The following is an 18,574-nucleotide window of genomic DNA, read 5'->3' as shown; positions in this document are numbered from 1 at the left end:
TTCTCGTCATGACTTTTCAGGACGGGCGCTGCCGTGCCTGTTCTGCTAGCAGAGTCTTATATACCTTTTTGAACGTTTAACCAATATCTTGTTTAAGATCCCGACTAGGGCATTAATTTATTTCACTAATAAAATATTTCACTAATGAAATTATTTCATTAATAGTTTCACTATCACATACATAAATACAAAAACCGTTCTATTCACACATTAAAAGGTTCATTTTTAATTTGTTAAAGGCATTTCTTATTTAGCCTAAGCCAATCCTGGGTATGGTCATACCCAGACCTCTTTTTTTCTACTCTAACTGCTGCAAGCTTATGTCTTGCTCGGCGCCGTCTGGTTGATATTTGTCATTCCTTTGTAAGATATAAGTTATCATTGGCTCTTTTTTGCCTTTCATGACCACTGGACCTCTCTTTTTGAACACGAACTGCTCATGCGGCTGCACCAACAAACACCTGTACAATCAATAGAATGTGTCAATCAAGTGTCATTCACACGAAAACTTTACCCTTATTCGGTACAAGCTGAAGCAAAGCAGTTTTAATAAAAACAAAGTTCGGCGATTTATGCCGTGAATTGAAATAAGGTCAGCTATTAAGTTGGCTCAGTCTTTCCTTATGGCTGACCCCGAGTGTATGACATGAACCTCTAGAAAAAAACTCACATCTCGGGACAACAAGTACTTTTGGGAGAATTATCTGAGTGGTACCGTCTCAAATATCAAATAGCACCATCATTTTTGGGCAAATTTTGCGATTTTGTCATCAATTTTCCATCGATCCTCATCATAAAAATAATGATACAATAATAAATTTACCTGTATGCGTATTCCGAGACGTTTATTTTCCCCTTCAGGCCCGTAGTCTCGGTTCGACTGGTGAGGTTCACAGTGTTTCCAAACAGACAATACCGAGGTTTCTTCTGCCCGACTACACCAGCCACCACTTCCCCCGAGTGAATGCCTATAGTAACCTGCAGCAAAACAAGGTAAGAAAATCGTGTGAAAAAGGAGAGGAAAAAATATAGATAAGTCCCTCCCCTGAACAAGCGTCCTACCTAAACGTGTTGCACAAAACAATTCGATGATTAGAGGAACTGTACGTTTAATAGTTGGCAATAAAAAAAACTAACAGTACTAACGGCCACAACATTTTATCATTGGAAGTTGTATAGTTATGTTTTTTGAAAAAAAAAATACTCCTTGCATTTTGTGAAAAGCACTTTATCTAGAGAAAAGACGTATTTTGCGATCGCCTCCATGCCTTTTATACATATATATATTTAGGAGGTGTATACTGAGATGGGGATGCCATGACCCGAACAACATGTCAGTCATTTGACTGTTATACTTGTGGAGATGTCAATCACATCCGAATAAGAAAAGGTAGTTTCTTACCTGTAGTTGTATGCCCTTGGCCTTCATGCCCTTCGAGATGTCTATCATATCCAGTGCAAGGTTTGCGATGTTCAGCGCATGCTTATCGCATCTTGTCGGCAAGCCGCTGACAGCCATGTACTTGTCACCAACTGTTTCAACCTGTCACCAGATAACATGTCTTGGATTAATAACAAAGCTTTGTACGTATTCTCCACCAATATTTTTATGAAGGTGATAAAAGGGGTTAGGGGAGGGTAAGCAAATTGAAAACCTAGGTAAAACAAAAGCGTTTTTACAGAGAAGCTAGTAAGTAATTTCCTTTTAAATACATCATTTTTATCTGTCAGTTGGGATGCGTCAAAGACATTACCTTTTAAAATCATCATTGTTACTCACCAGTTGATCGAATTTCGCATTAACCTCGTCATGTAAGGAATGCTGCACCGTCACTTGGTTGAATTTCGTTTAAATGTAAGATATGCTGCAAAGACATTACCTTATAAATATCATCATTGCTATCCGTGAGTTGATCGAATTCCGTATAAACCTCGTTCAGCATCTCCACGATTTCCATTGGCTCCTTGATCTTGTTGCAGTAGTTGGTGAAGTCGACAATTCCACTGAACATGATAGTGACAATCTCATACTTGTTGGCATTGACTGGCTTTCGAAGACGCAGGTCGTTCGCCACCGAGGCAGGGAGGATGCTGTAGAGTAGGCGATCGTTGAGTTGCTGCTCGTTCTCTAGCTCTCGAGACGTCTGCTGTAGTTTGTCTGTTAGGATCTCTAGCCTTTGCGAGAGCTTGAACTCCGCATTGTGTTGTTCGGAGAGGAGAATGAGGTCTCTAGTTGCATCGTGGATAGGGATATCACTCATGTAAAGACCTGCAACAAAGTAAGGCCGAATAGGATCATTCCTCATTATGAAATCACACGTTTAGTATAAGTCGTGGGATGTATTTTTACTCTTTCCACAACAGCTGTGACATGATTGAGTGGATTTGATATACGAGGATGTATGTAACTCTATTTTTAGATAGTTACTTTGAAATTAAATTGAAAGACTAAAAAGGGATGCTCATGGGAAGAACAAAACAACAACAACGACATTATGTTATAAGACCAAGCACGTTATTTACCAACTTGAAATTTGCATATTCGCCTGTCTTTCATTTTTCAACCCTCTTGTCCTTAGTCTATGGTTTCGCATAATGAGATGTTTTTTTTTCTTGAGGTCATCTCGCGCCATCTTGTTTTTTTTTTTTTAACGCACGCCAGCTGTGGTGGAGGCACGGCCAAGCAAAATAATATGGCGATTACTGTCTATTCAATAAAACGACAACTACAACAAACCTTTTTCATTCAGTCCATCGAGATTTACAACACTTGGAGATGCAAGAAACATTATGCTGTTGCATTCTGGTAGATACATCATCTGCCCCCGAAAGCGCATTGAAGGGGACTCCAAGTTGCCGTAGTCATCTTCAGAAACTGTACTCAATGAAGCAGAATCCAGAAGACCTGACTTCGTCTTGATAACATAAACCTTATTAATGTACTGTAAAATGTTATCAAATGTCAGCTTTATAGGCGGCCGTATGCTCTCAAAAATGTCTGTGAGTTTAGATTTTCCTACTCGTACTGCTGGAAGCACACGGCATAGCGAGATGCCTGCCTGGTATATAACCATCCGCTGGTCAAATACCGCATGGAAAGGGCACGCCCTGCAAAATGCTGCAGTTCCGATTCTTGAACTAAGGGTCATTATGCTAAGCTCTTTCATAGTCCTTTCAAGAGTTGTGTCTGTAGGTAATATATACTTCATCTCATCCTGATGTTGAGATAAAACGTAGAAAATGGCCCAGGACTGGTCTTTACTTGACATTGAGGCTAATTCCACGTTAACTTGGATACCGTAAAGCTTCCTTGCTACTGTCTTGACAAGTCCAACGACCATGTACTCGAGACCAGAGCGTTCAGATGTGTACACAAGCTCAAGTTTCATGTCGATGTTGTGTCGCTTAGCTCGGAAAGATGGCGGCCTCATTCCTGGGTAGAGGAGAAGTAATTGCTCGTGAAGCCCGTCCAGGGAGTTGAAAAAGTCCATGAGGTTTCCTCCGAGGCTACGGATCATACTATCGTATCCTGATCCGATGCAATGCTCGAAGAAGGCGTCACCAAATCTCTCGAGAATTGTATTTTTGGATAACCCTAGTGAAGAGAGAGAAGCGAAGGATATTATGTTGATAATGTACAGATATGGCTTTATAGCCGATAAAACACGTTGTCAGTCCCCTTGTCCCTTCGCAACAGTATATCCCGTCTAGAAACGGATGATGGGGAATTGGAAAATTCTTATGTCTTTATTACTTTTTGTGTAAAGAACGTCCAGTTTGAGATCGAAGAACATGTCAAGGCTCAGATAGCAGCAAAAGATTGTTTTGTTAGTGTGATGCGTTCTAAAATTGTGTTCCTAACAACCCAACCCAACGGCCCAGCCTCCACTGAAAATAAGACGTTATTAAAAAAAATCATAGAGACACGATCGAACAGATTAAACCTTTCAGGAGCCCTATCTCTTCATAACTTCGATTATCGGATCGTTGACCTTCACTAATCGCTACCACCCGCATAACAATGAAAATTCTCGAGAAAGATTGGATGATGAGCAAGTATGACATGCAAAAAATGCTTTATAACTCATTCAATGCTTATCATTTTATTTCGCATCTGTTAAATATCTTGGTTTCCGAATTCACGCATTTCTATATATAGGATAATTATTACTGATCCGGGTCTGGCCTTGTGGTCATTTTTGTCAAATTTTGCCTCAAAACCATTTGTCAATTTGACACTTAATGTCAGATTGGATAATGGCTCCACATTATGCTACAGTGTTTTTGAATTCATTTACGCTGTCTTTGGTGCGCTAGTTTATTGTTCTTTTTAATCGTATAGATTCATGCGGCACTTACCGTAAGGTTAACAAGCATACATAAAAGCATTATTCCCGCTCTTTCGAGCATCTAGTGCGATAAATTACTAAACAAAATAATTATTTGATTACTGGTTAGATCGCTAGCATTGCTATTTCTCTGTGAAGGGTAATTCATTGATTATAATGTGCGCGGCAAAGGGAATAAGGATGATTAAACGCCTATGTTTTGGTTCTCCTTTTTCATCTTCATATACACAACAGACAATAGCATCCCATAGGATCTATAGAATACACCAAAAACTGGTCTTCGACTCTACCAAATTTTCGTCTTTAATAAGACTTCTTCAGGGCAGACACAATTTATCCATGAATCTATAGAGCATAGCTGTAAGCTCAAATCAATTTTTATCGGTATTATACATTGTATAATTATCACTACTTGTCGGCACGATGATGGATGTTGTTGTTACGTAGATAGATGTCCCCTGTTCTCCTAACATAAAAACAATGTTTACTTTTACAGTCCGTTGTTGATACCAGCAAAAATACTATAAACATCCTGATATACCCGAACACTCAAACTAATACCAGAGTGAATCCGTCGAAACAATAAAATGTGGTATATCAATCTCGATGTATTTCCACAGTCATGAGCGTCAAGTGCAAGTCAATTAAACTAAAACGACTCCGACAATTACAGGTTCATGATTATGCCGCCAGATGATTGGTCTCATCAGTCGAATATTCGAAACAGCGCCTTCTTAAAATCGCCATAGACCGTACTTGTATATCAAGTGTGTCTCAAAAGAATTTACCAGCCCGAAGGCTGTGTGATGTAGCCCCCCATTTAGCAGCATTATCAAACTTACCGATCACATCCTCAGCGACTATCAATAGATCGGAAGTGTTTTGGTCGTCGTAGATTCGCCTCTCGTTGAACTCTCTGGAGTCCCCAAGATCTAGGTTCGCTTTTTTCCTAAATACATGATATAACAAGCATTAGAATGCAATGCTACAATGCTGCTGTGCACTGTGTGGTCATATGTCAAGTAGCGATGCGAATGCCGCCGGTTCTACGGTCTTACTTACAAGATTTCCTTCCAAACATCGGGCCCGTAGCCTTGTATGACAAGATCTTGAAGAGCTCTATTCACGAACCCGTACATAGTCCTTGAACTACTCGATACGGTTCAAGAGCTCTTTTTCTAAAGTGCAGATGAACTTAATAACGAGCGATGCGTTCAGTAGGAATCTGTAACCAGATGTCTAATGTTTTATTGTTTGCTTTCGAAGATGAGTGAGATCGCGGCTAATGATTACCCTCCGGTCAGAGAGCAAGGAATCATGGGGGTGTTTCTACATTTCGTTGACCACCGCAGAGAAAAAAGGTTTCGCACGCAAGTCTGCTTTGTCTCGACTCAGCGAAATAAATTTTTGTATAAAACAACTCTTTTTAATTGTTTTAGGATATTGAAATGAGACAGTTGAAGTGTGTTATTATTGTGATTGACCAAACTCAATTCCCATAATTATGTAACCCAAACACGTCTATAGCCTAAGGCTATTCTCCCCTTGCAGAGATACAATTTCTGTGTACGGGTAATGTACAAATATAAAGTTAATCGTCAGTGAAAATTAAATATATTTTTCATATGCAAACAAAGGGGGTTAACTAGTGGGTTGTAATCAACCACGCACGCACGCTTTCTTTTGATGACAAAAACACGAGCTGTATTAAGTTCCATTTTTCTTTGGGGTTGAGCTACTAAAGCTGTGGGCTACAGTAACCTGATCAAGAAACGACGCAAATTGTAAATGGTCTATACAGTTAGGGTTTGACTGTGACATCCAGGGTGATGTCCTAGGGAGTGTTCATATACCCTGAGGGCAGAAGAGAAGGAGAAGGGTGTCTGGGGGTGTGGGGCGGGGGTAAGCTTTCGACCCATGTTTTCTGCCCCCCCCCCCCCCCCCCCAACCTCCAGGAAATTCAGAGCACCCCTTAGAGGGCCCATTTTTTTCGGACTCCCCCCACCTATTTCGGTGGTTAAAAATTTCAGAGTTTATCCCCACAATAACTTCCCTTCCCCCCTCTGGTTATTTAATAAACAATCACTGATTTTCTTTGTTGCGTTTAATGTAGAGCTTGAAATAGGGACTTTGCAAGACCATTATGTATAGGGTAGATCAATGAGGATTATATCTACATAGATTTACTTTATAATCTGAAATCACACTGTCGTCTCCTTAAAAGAGTTTCTAGTCGCCTTCTCGATTGTTACATAGTTATTTACATCATCGAGAAATGTCTTTGCAGTCAGCCCCGTGACGGTATCATCTGTGACGTCACACAAGCTGCCCTCCGTGTCCCATGTCGGCGTGTCGGGCGATGTTTTTCGCCTGATTCTGCTCGACTCAAGTTTCTCCCATAAGGACTCGTCGTGTTTTAGGGAGGTGGCTTTCTTTTTCAGGAAGTGACATGTTCCATGGACATGGCTGCTGAAACCGTCTGGCAGAGCGCTACGTGGTCGTTCAGTGAAAATGAATTCCTTGTGTTCACGGATTAATCTGAACAAAAGATATGCAGATATAGATATTGACAGTTTGTATTGGCCGCCATCTATAAAGTTCGAAGCCCTTTTCAGAAACTTATAGCATAACGTTTGCTTTAATTTTTTTTTGTTTCCCATATGTAGGACAGTTAGTCGGTAAAACGCGGCCATTTTAAAACTTAAGGGTTTGTTTAACCATGGGGTCTTTGGACACCACCCTCTTAGGCGTCGCGGGCAAGCGAAACCGCAAGCGAACCCTCCAGTCCCCGGTGATCTAAGTACCTTGAAAAGAGGGTGTTATTAAATGGCCCTTCCATTTACTTACTCGTATGTAGTAGGGCTGATGTTTATTCTGCCAGCTTCGCTCTCCGATTCCATTTTGTTGGCTAAGGTGACGTCATGACCGAAGAGACAGTAGCGAGGCATCTTGGTCCCGACCACCCCTGACAAAACCGACCCAGTGTGAATACCAACGCGCATCTGCAAGTATTGAAAATGGCATAGGAATATCTGAACATCGGACACTACAAACACTTTGCAAGTAATGAAAGTGGCAATGAAATCTGTAAAGACTTACACTAGAAACATCTGGTGTTGAGCTCTTTTTGTTGTTTTCGATCAAGGAAGGTTAAGCGTAAAAATGTCCATGTTTACTGCAACACCATTTTTAATGGTTTCGTGATGACTAGTTACTGGCTAGGTGGCTGTACAGCATCTTTCTTATTTTCCACTTTACTAATTATCAGTGCCGTAGCAGGGGCTGGGTCACTAGGGACACGCACGCCCCATATTTCAAGGCCTGGTATAGCTCTGTTATAGAGGCGAATCCAATATTATAGTGACGGGTGGTTACAGCTTTAGAAAAATCTGTTTCCCATCACCTTTTTTAAATATAACCTTTTGTCTTTTTATATGTGCATAACTTGTAATAGTCTGCTTAGCAGCCGCTCTTAGTGTGACGCATGCCTTCACCACAAACTTGTAGGGAAAGCGTGCGTGGCACTAAGAATGGCTGTTAATCATACCTAACTTGTAGGGTCACAAAAATGACGGCTTCTATTCGTACCTTTAGTGGCATGCACGCTTGCCCCAAAAGCTTGTGACACTAAGAATGGCTGCTAAGCAGACTTAAGTTGTAGGGGTACAAAAAATAACGGCGGCTCGTCGTACCTTTAGTGGCACGCCCTCTGGTGAGAGCACGTCTCGTATGTGATCAATCATCCCCACGGCCATGAGCGCCACGTGGTACGCGTCTTCAGCAGTCCCGCAATGGTTCTGTACCCCGCCCGCCACCACGTACGCGTCTCCGATTGTCTCCACCTGAGACACATGGATAGAAGTAAGTACCTTATTTTATTATAATTATACATACTGAGAAATACTCACTGAAAACATATTCAGTAAATGTTTCGTTCGTTCACTGGTCTCAGTAAATCAGAGGCGCGAACGATGTTTTTTCACCTTGAAGAAAAGTCGTCCGCGGTTCTGATTGGACGAACGATATTTTTTCACTGCACATGATCCTAACGCGGGGAGACGGGTAGCTTTGCATGTATCTTGTAATTGAGCTCCATTGAGCGAGAGAATGAAATTTCACTGTGAAAATTGAATTCAAAGAGTTCCAAATGGAAGACAATAGTAGAGGATTATGTAGAAAGTCTTGAAAACCAGAATACAAAGGGTAGAACCGAGCGAGATGTAAGGCTGTTAAAACGCTATCTAACATCACAGTCTCGTGCGTGAGATTAGCGAAACAGATTCATTTCAATGTTAGTTTCTGTCTGTCTTCGTCTAAACCGTCGAACAGCACAAACTTCGGAGCCTCTGCAGCCGAGTCTAATAAAATGTTATGTAATAAGCTCATTATAAATTTCTCAGTATGCATATAATAAACAAAATACAGCATGGAAAGTGCTTTGTACAGTTTTTATTCACTCGTTGTTTTGCATAAAAAAAACTCACTCATTCGTTTTTTGATACTGCGCACAACTCGTGAATAAAAACCGTACGCGCGCACTTTCCATGTAGTATTCTCCCTATATAAAGCATCCACTTAATATTGAGCGATTCTTGAAATATCGTAAACAAGAAAAAGTGTCGCGTACAGTTTGGTACTTGACACGTTCACAAGGGAATGCCGGAATCAGCGTTGAAACTGTCTCGCGAGCTTCAAGACTTCGCAACATATGACATACTTAGGTTATAGTTCTTTAGAATCTAGTTAAAGTTTGGGCGAAAATTGTGTTTGTTTTGTTGCATTGGAAGTATTAAAGAGACATAATAAGCTTTGTAGCTTTGTTTACTTTCAAATTGTAAAAAAAATATGCGATAAAATCTCGAAATAACCATCCAAAAGCAAAGTTTCATATTTCATTTACCAAATTTAATAAAAAATATCGCCACTTGCTCCCCAAGTCGCGCGATGGTTGCTTTTCCACATTGTTTTCTTCCTACCTTGTACAAATCCAGCTCACCACAAAGCTTGTCAAACTTGGTGTACAGACTTTTCAGCATCTCAACAACGTCCATAGCGCTGCATTTACCACAAATCGCCGTGAAGCCCACAATATCGCTAAACAACATGGTGACGTTCTGGATATGTCGCGCGGGAATTGGCTGTTTGTTTATCAACTTGTTCGCCACATCGTGTGGAAATATAGAAGAAAGTAAATTCTCAGTTTTCTTTTTTTCTTCTTCTAACTCACTCGACGCTTGCTGTAGCTCCTTTTGTATTTGCTCCATGCGCTTTTTTAAGCCGTCTTGTGCATTTGCCTGCTCACTGACCAGAATCAAGTCACGCGTGGCATCATGGATTGGAATGTCACTCAAGAATAAGCCACGCCCTTTTAGTTGTTCGAGTTTCTCCACCAATGGCGAGGCGAGGAATAAGATGGCGTTTGATTCAGGGAGATGAATCATTTGTCCTTTTAACTCCATCAATGTTACCCTTTTACCCGAGTCGTCTATTTGAGTAGCAGACTTTAGTTGAACGGAAAACGTCGCGTTTATTCTGCACAAAATCGGCTGGAAACCTAACGTTATATCCGGTTGATCAAGCTCGAAGTACGTACTAAACTTCCTATCATGTCGGATTGCCGGACCTATTAGTCTCAATAATGCTGACCCCATTTGTTTAATTTGTAGTTCTTTGTCCAAAATCACATGGAATGGGAAAGTTGAACACAGTGTTTGGACACCAATGGGTAGGTCCTGAGGCGATGTCGAACGTAGTTGCCGTTTAGTAGCTAAAGAATTCTGCGTTTTTAATTGCTGATCCTTCTCCCGTATGCTGAATACTCTATGGTCCGGGTCTCTCCCAGTATCCTCTAGTTTTATTAGTACATTTCTTTTGAATAGCACGTGAGCAGCCCGTGTTACTGAGCCGATGATGAAGTGTTCCCAACCGCTATGGGTTGGATAATAATGCAACTCCAGGCATCGACCCATAACTTTACAGCTGAAGGTGGGTGCCTTGGCATTCCTCAAGCACTCGTGTGACTGAATAAAGATCTCCAGGAAGTTATCCAGGCTGTTGAGGAAGTCGCACAAGGAGTTTCCGAGGGAGAAGAGTATTTTCCCCTGTGGCTGCTTAAGGCAGGTGTCAAATGCAAACCGTCCAAACGCTTCCATGACTTGATCTTCATGTTTGCCTGTGAACAAGAGAGATTTTACTGGGTTATCACAAGTTTCAACGCCGTCGTCGTCTCGTCATAAACGGCAGCATTTCGTTGCCTGACGTCTCGTCATAAACGTCACCATTTCGCTGCCTCCAACACCACAATCATCATTAACATAATCATATTATCATCTGACCGCTACTGTTGTTCGCCAGCACTTTTTTCACTAATATCACTATTGGGGAAAGGGCTGGGGCGTGCTTACCTAGTGTAGCCTCCTTAGCAAGCGCAAGGTGGGATAAGAGCGTTTAAATGGGACAATAGAACCGTTACCATCAACTAGGAAGGAGGAGGGGAAAAGCTATCACCCACTTTCATAATTATTATCATTAGCAGCAAAACCAACATGAGCCACCCTAATCGCCACTACTTCAATCATCATTAGCAGCACAAACAGCAACATGGACCACTTTCACTTTAATCGACGTCATTATCATCACCATCATCGTCATCATCGTCATCGTCATAGTCATCGTCATCATCATCATTTATCATCACCAACAGCAATGTCATTACCATGTCCCTACCGTTAATATCTTAGTCTTTATAAGTCATAAAATACGTCATCAATGTCATTATCACCGATAAAATTATCCTAATGATCATCCATATAGGCCATCATATCTATTTGCAACTATATATTTGTGAAATACGGTCAATACTAAACTAGATAATCTCCTAATGTATAGAATATATCTTTTGATGGTTTTTGTTGGGCAAAAGTATTTTAGAGCTTTTCCCTCATTTCGCTAAACCTGAGAAGCTTGCCTGAGCTATATTTAATCGGCGATCATATACAAAACATTGTTTGGTGATAAGACTGTAAGCTCTTGTGAGCTCTTGCTGCTCGCAGCAATTTATTCAAACCAATGTATAAAACAATTAACTCGGTTCTACAACAAATTAAAACAAGTAAAGGTGCGGGCGAACAAAATGGAAACATAATGAGTGGACGGTTGAGGGCAGGCGAGAATTCCGAGGCTAATAAAAATTTGTCAATCAACCTTCAAGCTGCCCTTGGTACCCAGACACTTGCGAGGGCTGCAAAGAAAGACTATTTGCTGGCAAGTATTCCCTCTCATCTCAAAGCTTATAAAAATAAAGATATACTTTCAGGAAATAATAAGTTATTTTTGGAATATGTAATTGTTATCTTGCCACATAGAGACAATTACATGATAATTTGAATCCATTTATTCTATTCAATATCGATCTCTATCCAGTTGTCTTAAACTTCGTTCTTCCATTCTAGTGTTTTTTTATATGATTAACCAAAACTCCAAACTACATGTTTCAAACGCAGAGCTTAAAGTGATTTATTGCTGTATTTTTTCCATAAACTACATCGATGACACTCTAGATGTTATCTATTAAGTAATCAACCTCTGATATACACTTCACCGTTTCACTCTTTTACAACAATCCCACGGTATATTAGCAAAGTTTATTCTAAAAGTCGGATCCCTTGATGTTTATCAATGTCGTGCCCAAAACAGAGACCTTAACCATCGACAAGGCGCCAATAGAATGAGAAGAAATAAAGATGATAAACACGCCGCGGGAAAGCGTTTTTACAGCCTGTACTCTAACGTGCAATAAAATTAGTTTTAATTTCCTTATTTTTCAAGTGTTAATGAGTCCACTTCTATTTTTCACATTCAATCTGAACCCCAGGTCAAATCGTCGTAGACGTCTATTCAGCAACACCCTTGTTATTAATTTCATACCGATATTCAAGAACAAATTCCGTACAAAATCTAGAAGTGACCATCTAAAGCAGTTTTATGCGTTTACTTAATTTAATAGAAGATATCCCAAACAACCGATGGCAATAGATTCATCTTTCCCTTAGTGTTTTTCTAGGATGGCATACACATTAAGGTAACTTCATATCGCGGTAACTACCGAGCGGCTAAGCTTTGAAAGATGCGGTCAGCATTGCTTTGGGCAATAAATGGGACATCAATAAAGCATCACGTCTACTGCAAAACCATCTTCATCCTCGTTATGACTCAAAAGATTCTTAAGGGCCCACCGCAAAGATGATAATTAATGTCATCACTACAGCTTTGAAGGGATTGAAAGATAGGGTTGTGTGCGATGTGTATTATGACTGATTAACACAGTACGATTTTTTCGTATTCGACGTGCCCACGACATTGCATAGTCCTGAATTACACACTACGACTTTCGAAGTCGAAGATCGTAGCGGAGTCGTAGGCTGATTTACACTCTACGACTAGAAGTTGTAGAGGTGTCGAGGGCAAGTCGTCTAAATCGTACTGCCTTAATCAGCCTTTAGTAAGAAAAAGGGTGATGACGCTTTCGTGTTCTCCTTTCTAGTGGCTATTACCCTTTCTGTCGTCCCCTTGTCCCCCAATGCGCTTGCCACGAAGGCTACACTAGAGAAGCATGCCCCCAGCACCTTCCCCAATAATAAGCTATCAGACTGAGCTATCGCTTACTTAGTACACATGGCGCGTTCTGTTGCATCCTTATTATCATCACTCGTTTTTAATCTACGAAGGTGAAGATCACTACACGCTAGATTTCATGATAAATTCCAAACATAAAACACGCCCGCCACGCATCGAATTCGATCTCTAATTATCAGCGTATGATGGGATTTTTCGGAGACCTGCTGGGAGGTTAGCTTTTAAAAGTTTTCGTGGAAACCGTATACTTTTCGATCAAATTGTTTCTAGTTCCCCCTATAGTCTAATTTCAAATATCCATGTTTTTTTCTTTCCTAGAGTTCCAGTCTAAGCTTAGTCGTTAGTTTTCTCAAATGAAAAATATGTATCTTAGCAGGTTACATAGTTACTAAGTAGTCGGGCGAGTCAACTACACGACTCTGCTTTAGAGCTTTAGCAAATGGTGTTTATTATAAGCTCAGAAGTCTGATTTGGGAATTATATAGAAAGTTATTTTAATTAAAAAAGATAAATAAACTACTTCATCTTAGAATGGTATTTATCTTAAAGTATAATCTTACCGGATCTGGAAAGTAACCGGAAAAGTCGGCACAAAGAAAAACTAAATAGAGTAAAATTGAATCTTAATAGAGATTGGAGATCTGCCCTATTCGAAGGCATTGTTTGCCCTATGGTTTCCTATGGCTACGATGTCAAATTCGTCACATTTGAAACGAAGCTCTCCGAATTTCCCTAACGCTGTTAATCCGCGTTTGAAGGCAGAGCTAGAGGGTTAAAAAAAATTAAAAAGGATTCTCTTGAAGGCCTAAACTTTCGTGAATCAAGTTTGCACGTACCGCCCGTGGTGCAAACATCGATCAGACAACAGATGTTGAACGTGTTTTCAGGTCCTTTAGAAAATAAGAGTTGCGTACTTAGAATTGTGAGAAATTTGAAAATTATGTTTACGTATGTTTACTGATTTGCTTGCGCACAAGTCGTGTTTATTTCAGTTATATGCTAAACACATTTTTTTAAACTTACTACAAAACTTGAATTTGTTAGGAATTAGGCGAAAAGAATGGAAAATACTCGGTTGTTTAGCATTGATATTGTTGCTGTCAAGAAGTATTTGTCTTTATGGCATTTTTTTTATGTTGATAAGATGGCGATTGTTTTGAAATGATGTCGTCGCGTTCACGATATTAGGAGATCAACCTTAGAGTTCAGTTACACAGATCATTCAACCGGCATTCAGCTGCTACACACGCCAAATCCCCCCATCGACTATCAGTCTCTGCACTGGCCACTTGAAACCATCAAAACGTTATGAGAGCAAAACAATTTACTTAAATACCATTCCACACGATCCTCTTAACATATCGCCACTTCACACAAAAAGCAACTAATGCCTCTTATCGCGCTAATCTTACCGGCTATTTGTGATAATGTTTTCAAGGAATTTCTCATATGCCCGACAGAGCCACCATCGAAAACATCGCTCTCTTTTGAACATTTCTCTCCATCCTTTGGCTTGTTTGTCCTCGTAGAAACTTGTGTTGTTTTCTCCCTGAAAGCAGAAATATGCACGTTAGCCTTAGCTTTGATGGTCGTCAATTACTTTAGGAGATTTGTTTTCCCATAATTCTCGCTGTGCGTAAAGTTATTATTCGACTTACTGTGTTTTGTCCCATTTTGCATTTCCATACGTTTCAATGATGAACAGTTTCAATGAATCAGCCAGATTCTCGAGCTGCAAACACACAAGGCAAACACCATAAAGCAAAAGTATCTCTATATTGTCATCTGGGACGCAATGCTATTTGGTTACGAGGTGTTGAGGTTTGTTATTGTGTTTGAATAAAACAATTTATATTCCTTCTATTTCCTATTTCTCCATTCATTACATTCTATAATGCCTTCAAAAAAACAGTGTTACGTGCTTTTGTAGCCTTCCCGAGCTATTTTTTGTACACCAAATAGTTACACGCGTTTTTCTTATGACTTGAGTCTTATTCATAAACAAAGTGGCAAATAAATTTCCCAATTAGTTGAAAACCGTTTTCTAAACCGTATTCCTATCTTTCCCTTTATAACACGGAAAACGAACTATTCTATACTCGTCCTTCCCAAACGAAACGCTTTCTATAGAGCTTTCGCTACTTCTGACACTGTCTGTCTGGGTTTAAAAGCAATGATTAGTCGCTCTGTGAAAGCTGTCTCACCGTTGAAGCCATTGCGGTCTCTTTGCCTATAATGTTCCCCGGTGTTCAACTCCAGTATCATCCAAGCACAGAGTCCTCAACATTACTAGAATGCGATCAACTCATACCCCAAACATCTCTGCCTTGAGCGGGATAGCAAGCGGTGAGCCAACATAACAGAGATTATGTAAATACTAATGATTAGTTCCGTATTTTATTTGGGCTCACAATGGACTTGTGACACGGGAAGGCCAATAACAGATGAGATTATATTACTTCGGCTTGGTGATATCCCTTTCTCAGTGACATACAACCTTAAAGTAAATGCTTTAGTGGATATTTTAGGCAACCTGTTCTCGATTATCGTTTTTTTTTTACATAGAGAGTCAGATTTATTTTATGCATTCGTTTTATCCGGAGCCACAGAAAAGGCTGAGAGCTTTTAGAAAAATATTTTCACCCAGAAGATTTTATTTTCATTTCAAGTTTTGATTATTTACAAAAACATTTTAATGACCGTGAGTGCCAAATAAAATTTCACCCTTCAAAATAAAAATAATAAAAGGTAATTAAAAGTTGAACTAGTTGTTGATTATGAAGAACGGGGTCTTTTTATTTTAATCAGTGATGAGTTTTTTTTTCCTTTTACCTCAGTTTAGGTTTGAAAAGTCAGGATAACGACATTGCCATATTTAGAAGATTGATGGATTGCTTTTCTTAGAAAGTATTAGTGGTGAAATAGTAAAATGTTCGTTAATCCCCCAACTCCAATCTGGAAAACCTTTCCAATGCCTTGTTTCTCGCCAATATCCAATGTGCCGATCGTATTAGAATACAATATTTTAGGATACAGTCTTCCATTTGTGTCGCTATAAAAGTTTTCCTTTTCAAAGATTTTTGTAAACAAAGGAGGAATTAGTGTTAGTGGCTGTATGCCATTTGCAGTCCATTTGTTAGACTTCATTAAAAGCGGCTCAATTAAAACTGCCATCCCTTTTCAAACATTTACTTGCTACCGACGTTTGTTTATGACGACAGATTACTTATACGGAACCCTAATGGAGATCTGTAAGCACTAGTCGATTGATTCAAGAGAGCTTACCACGAAAAATTTTCCTATTCGTATTTTATCTCATAACTATTTGACTTGAATACTAAGCCAGCTTTATAAGCGCGCTTGCACAAAGTTGATTTAATGCGCTTTCACACATACTTGACGCTTTCAAATGGATATTGGGACTCGAGAACCTTCGTTGATCGAATTAAGATAAGCCGCTGTCAAGCAATGGTTTGTAGCCATATTTTTATTTTATGAGAGGATGATGTTTTAAAATCAAATATCAGGATTAGCACTGGCTTGGTGGAGAGTTGTCTTTGCGGCATTACTATCGTAATGTCCGCGTATGATCGCTTTGTTTTACGATCTGCATATCTAGAATGAATTCATGCTTTGATTGTGGGTTTCTTGGAACGTTTATTCTGTTTTGGCATGTATCGATTTCGTGATCCACTTTTTTGCATATCCTTGTATGTGACAAGACCATAATTTGCAAATGATTCGCACTAATGGAGTAAGCTCTACCGCAAACCCATAGCAAAACTCGCGCTCTTCTGTTCGGCGGTCGGTGGATGAAGGAAGGGCGGGGTGCTGGCTGCGGGTAAGGGGGGCTATGGGAGATGAGGTGGTATTTGGGGTGGGAGTAGGGTGCTGTACTCCCTGTTACGCGCATGTAGTTCACAGCAAACTTAGAATCAATGCGAATCTGTTGATGTCACCTTTAAAACTAATGCCTAGGGAGCCATGTTTCCTAGATGATCAATGTTTCCTTTATCCTGAACGCCCTCCTCAGCTCTGTAAGATCATTGTGTCTGCTCTGCCAAATAGCGACTGGGCCTCTCAGCATGTGATCGTTTGAACAAACGCGACCTTTAGTGTAAGAAGAGATCGTGTATCGTCTTGCACGATGGGATACTGGAGCAAGAAAAATGTGTCTTTCGTACTGTTAAATATGTCTGGAATGGTTATCTTCTGTTGTGATTTAAATAATGTACAGATAGACTGCCGTTTCTATCCACTTTATGAGAGTCCGGTCTTATTTATTCATTCATTCCCCTCGCCCATGTTTTAAAGTGTATTTACTGTGAAAGTGTATTCTACATTCGTTTTCAAAAGCTACCAAGAGACCTTTAAAGCTTGCTCTGTTCGCCGACAGAAACCCTACTGGTGTCACCTTGCCTTCTAGTGATTTGTTTACTTTCTTTGTATTTGCAAAAGCTTTCCACGTTGATCGACAAGCTATGGGGGACTGTTTTTTTTAATCTCCACACCGCCCTTTTTTCAACAGACGTGACCAGGACTGTTTTTCTAACAGCAAGATATCCCTTTGAAGTAATGATATATTAATGTAGCTGGCCAGATGGGAATTCTCTTAGAGCCACGAATTTAAAATCATATCTCGGGTGCGCACGCACCCACTTTAAAGGGGCGTCGCATGTGAAATTACACCGTGGAATCGTCATTTCTTGAGAGCGAAATAAACGGCAGAATGACTACGTAGCTGTGAAATCCCTTTGCATCGCGCCGAAATTACTCACAAGAAGACAATCAAACCTCTTTTAGATAGCGTCCAGTAGCATTTTTCTGTGCTGGATTGGTGACGGTAGCATTTCTGAAAAATACCGCTGGCGTTGCGACTGCCCCTTTAACCGCCAAAAAGTGTGAAATTAATTCTGACTGCGCAGCACACCCCCAGCTCGCACGACCCTCACCGTATAACCGAATGAGTCCCCCCTTCACGCAGACTGACTGCCCTGCATTTCTGTTTAAAAAAGATAACGAATAGTGAGAATATCTATGCACTTTACTTCATTATTTTCAACCACGGTGTGTTTGGAAACGTCGAGTCACCTAAAGAGCCCTTGTCAGAGACACTAGCCTGCGTAGCAAGCGTTTCTGTGGAGTCGCCCCATTTTTTGCGCGGCTATATTCCTCGCTTGCTCTCTATTCCTGCTGAAACTCCACGGGAACGCTTGCCACGCTGGCTACAGACACACTGGTGTCATTGCCTTTGATGTCATGTGGAAAAAGCAAAGCATAAAAAATGACTCCCTTGATATACCATTATTACCACAATCATCACCACCACGACCATCATTATTCAGGGCTGTAGCAGGAGCTGGGGCACTGGGAGTATGTTCCCCCAATATTTTCAAAAATTATAAGGAAATGACCAGTAGGGGCGTGGCTGTGCCCCCCAATATTTTCTTAAGGTTTCTGTATTGTGCCCCCCTCCCAAATCTAAGCCTGCTACGGCTTTGTCATTACCACCATCATTACCATAATCATCACCACTACCACCAGCATTTCCACAATCAACACCATCATCAATATTACCAGCTTCACCATTA

General features: G+C 40.3%; 1 protein-coding gene across 1 annotated transcript; it reads right to left on the bottom strand.

The window, feature by feature from the left end:
- Nucleotides 1-91: 91 nt before the first annotated feature.
- Nucleotides 92-15,324, bottom strand: LOC5519234. The gene is made up of 14 exons (XM_048733548.1): nucleotides 15,188-15,324; nucleotides 14,642-14,715; nucleotides 14,396-14,532; nucleotides 9,326-10,521; nucleotides 8,042-8,191; nucleotides 7,197-7,351; nucleotides 6,555-6,887; nucleotides 5,412-5,501; nucleotides 5,192-5,298; nucleotides 2,738-3,595; nucleotides 1,881-2,269; nucleotides 1,403-1,543; nucleotides 824-978; nucleotides 92-461 (listed from the first exon to the last, which is right to left on the bottom strand). Exons 1-14 carry the CDS (start codon nucleotides 15,197-15,199, stop codon nucleotides 299-301), a joined length of 3,960 nt encoding a protein of 1,319 aa, XP_048589505.1. The 5' UTR covers nucleotides 15,200-15,324; the 3' UTR covers nucleotides 92-298.
- Nucleotides 15,325-18,574: the final 3,250 nt, after the last annotated feature.

Source organism: Nematostella vectensis, chromosome 10 (genome assembly GCF_932526225.1).
Source record: "Nematostella vectensis chromosome 10, jaNemVect1.1, whole genome shotgun sequence".
NCBI lineage: Eukaryota > Metazoa > Cnidaria > Anthozoa > Actiniaria > Edwardsiidae > Nematostella > Nematostella vectensis.
The sequence above is the reverse complement of the archived record's forward strand: the minus strand, read 5'-3'. Positions and strand labels throughout refer to the sequence as shown.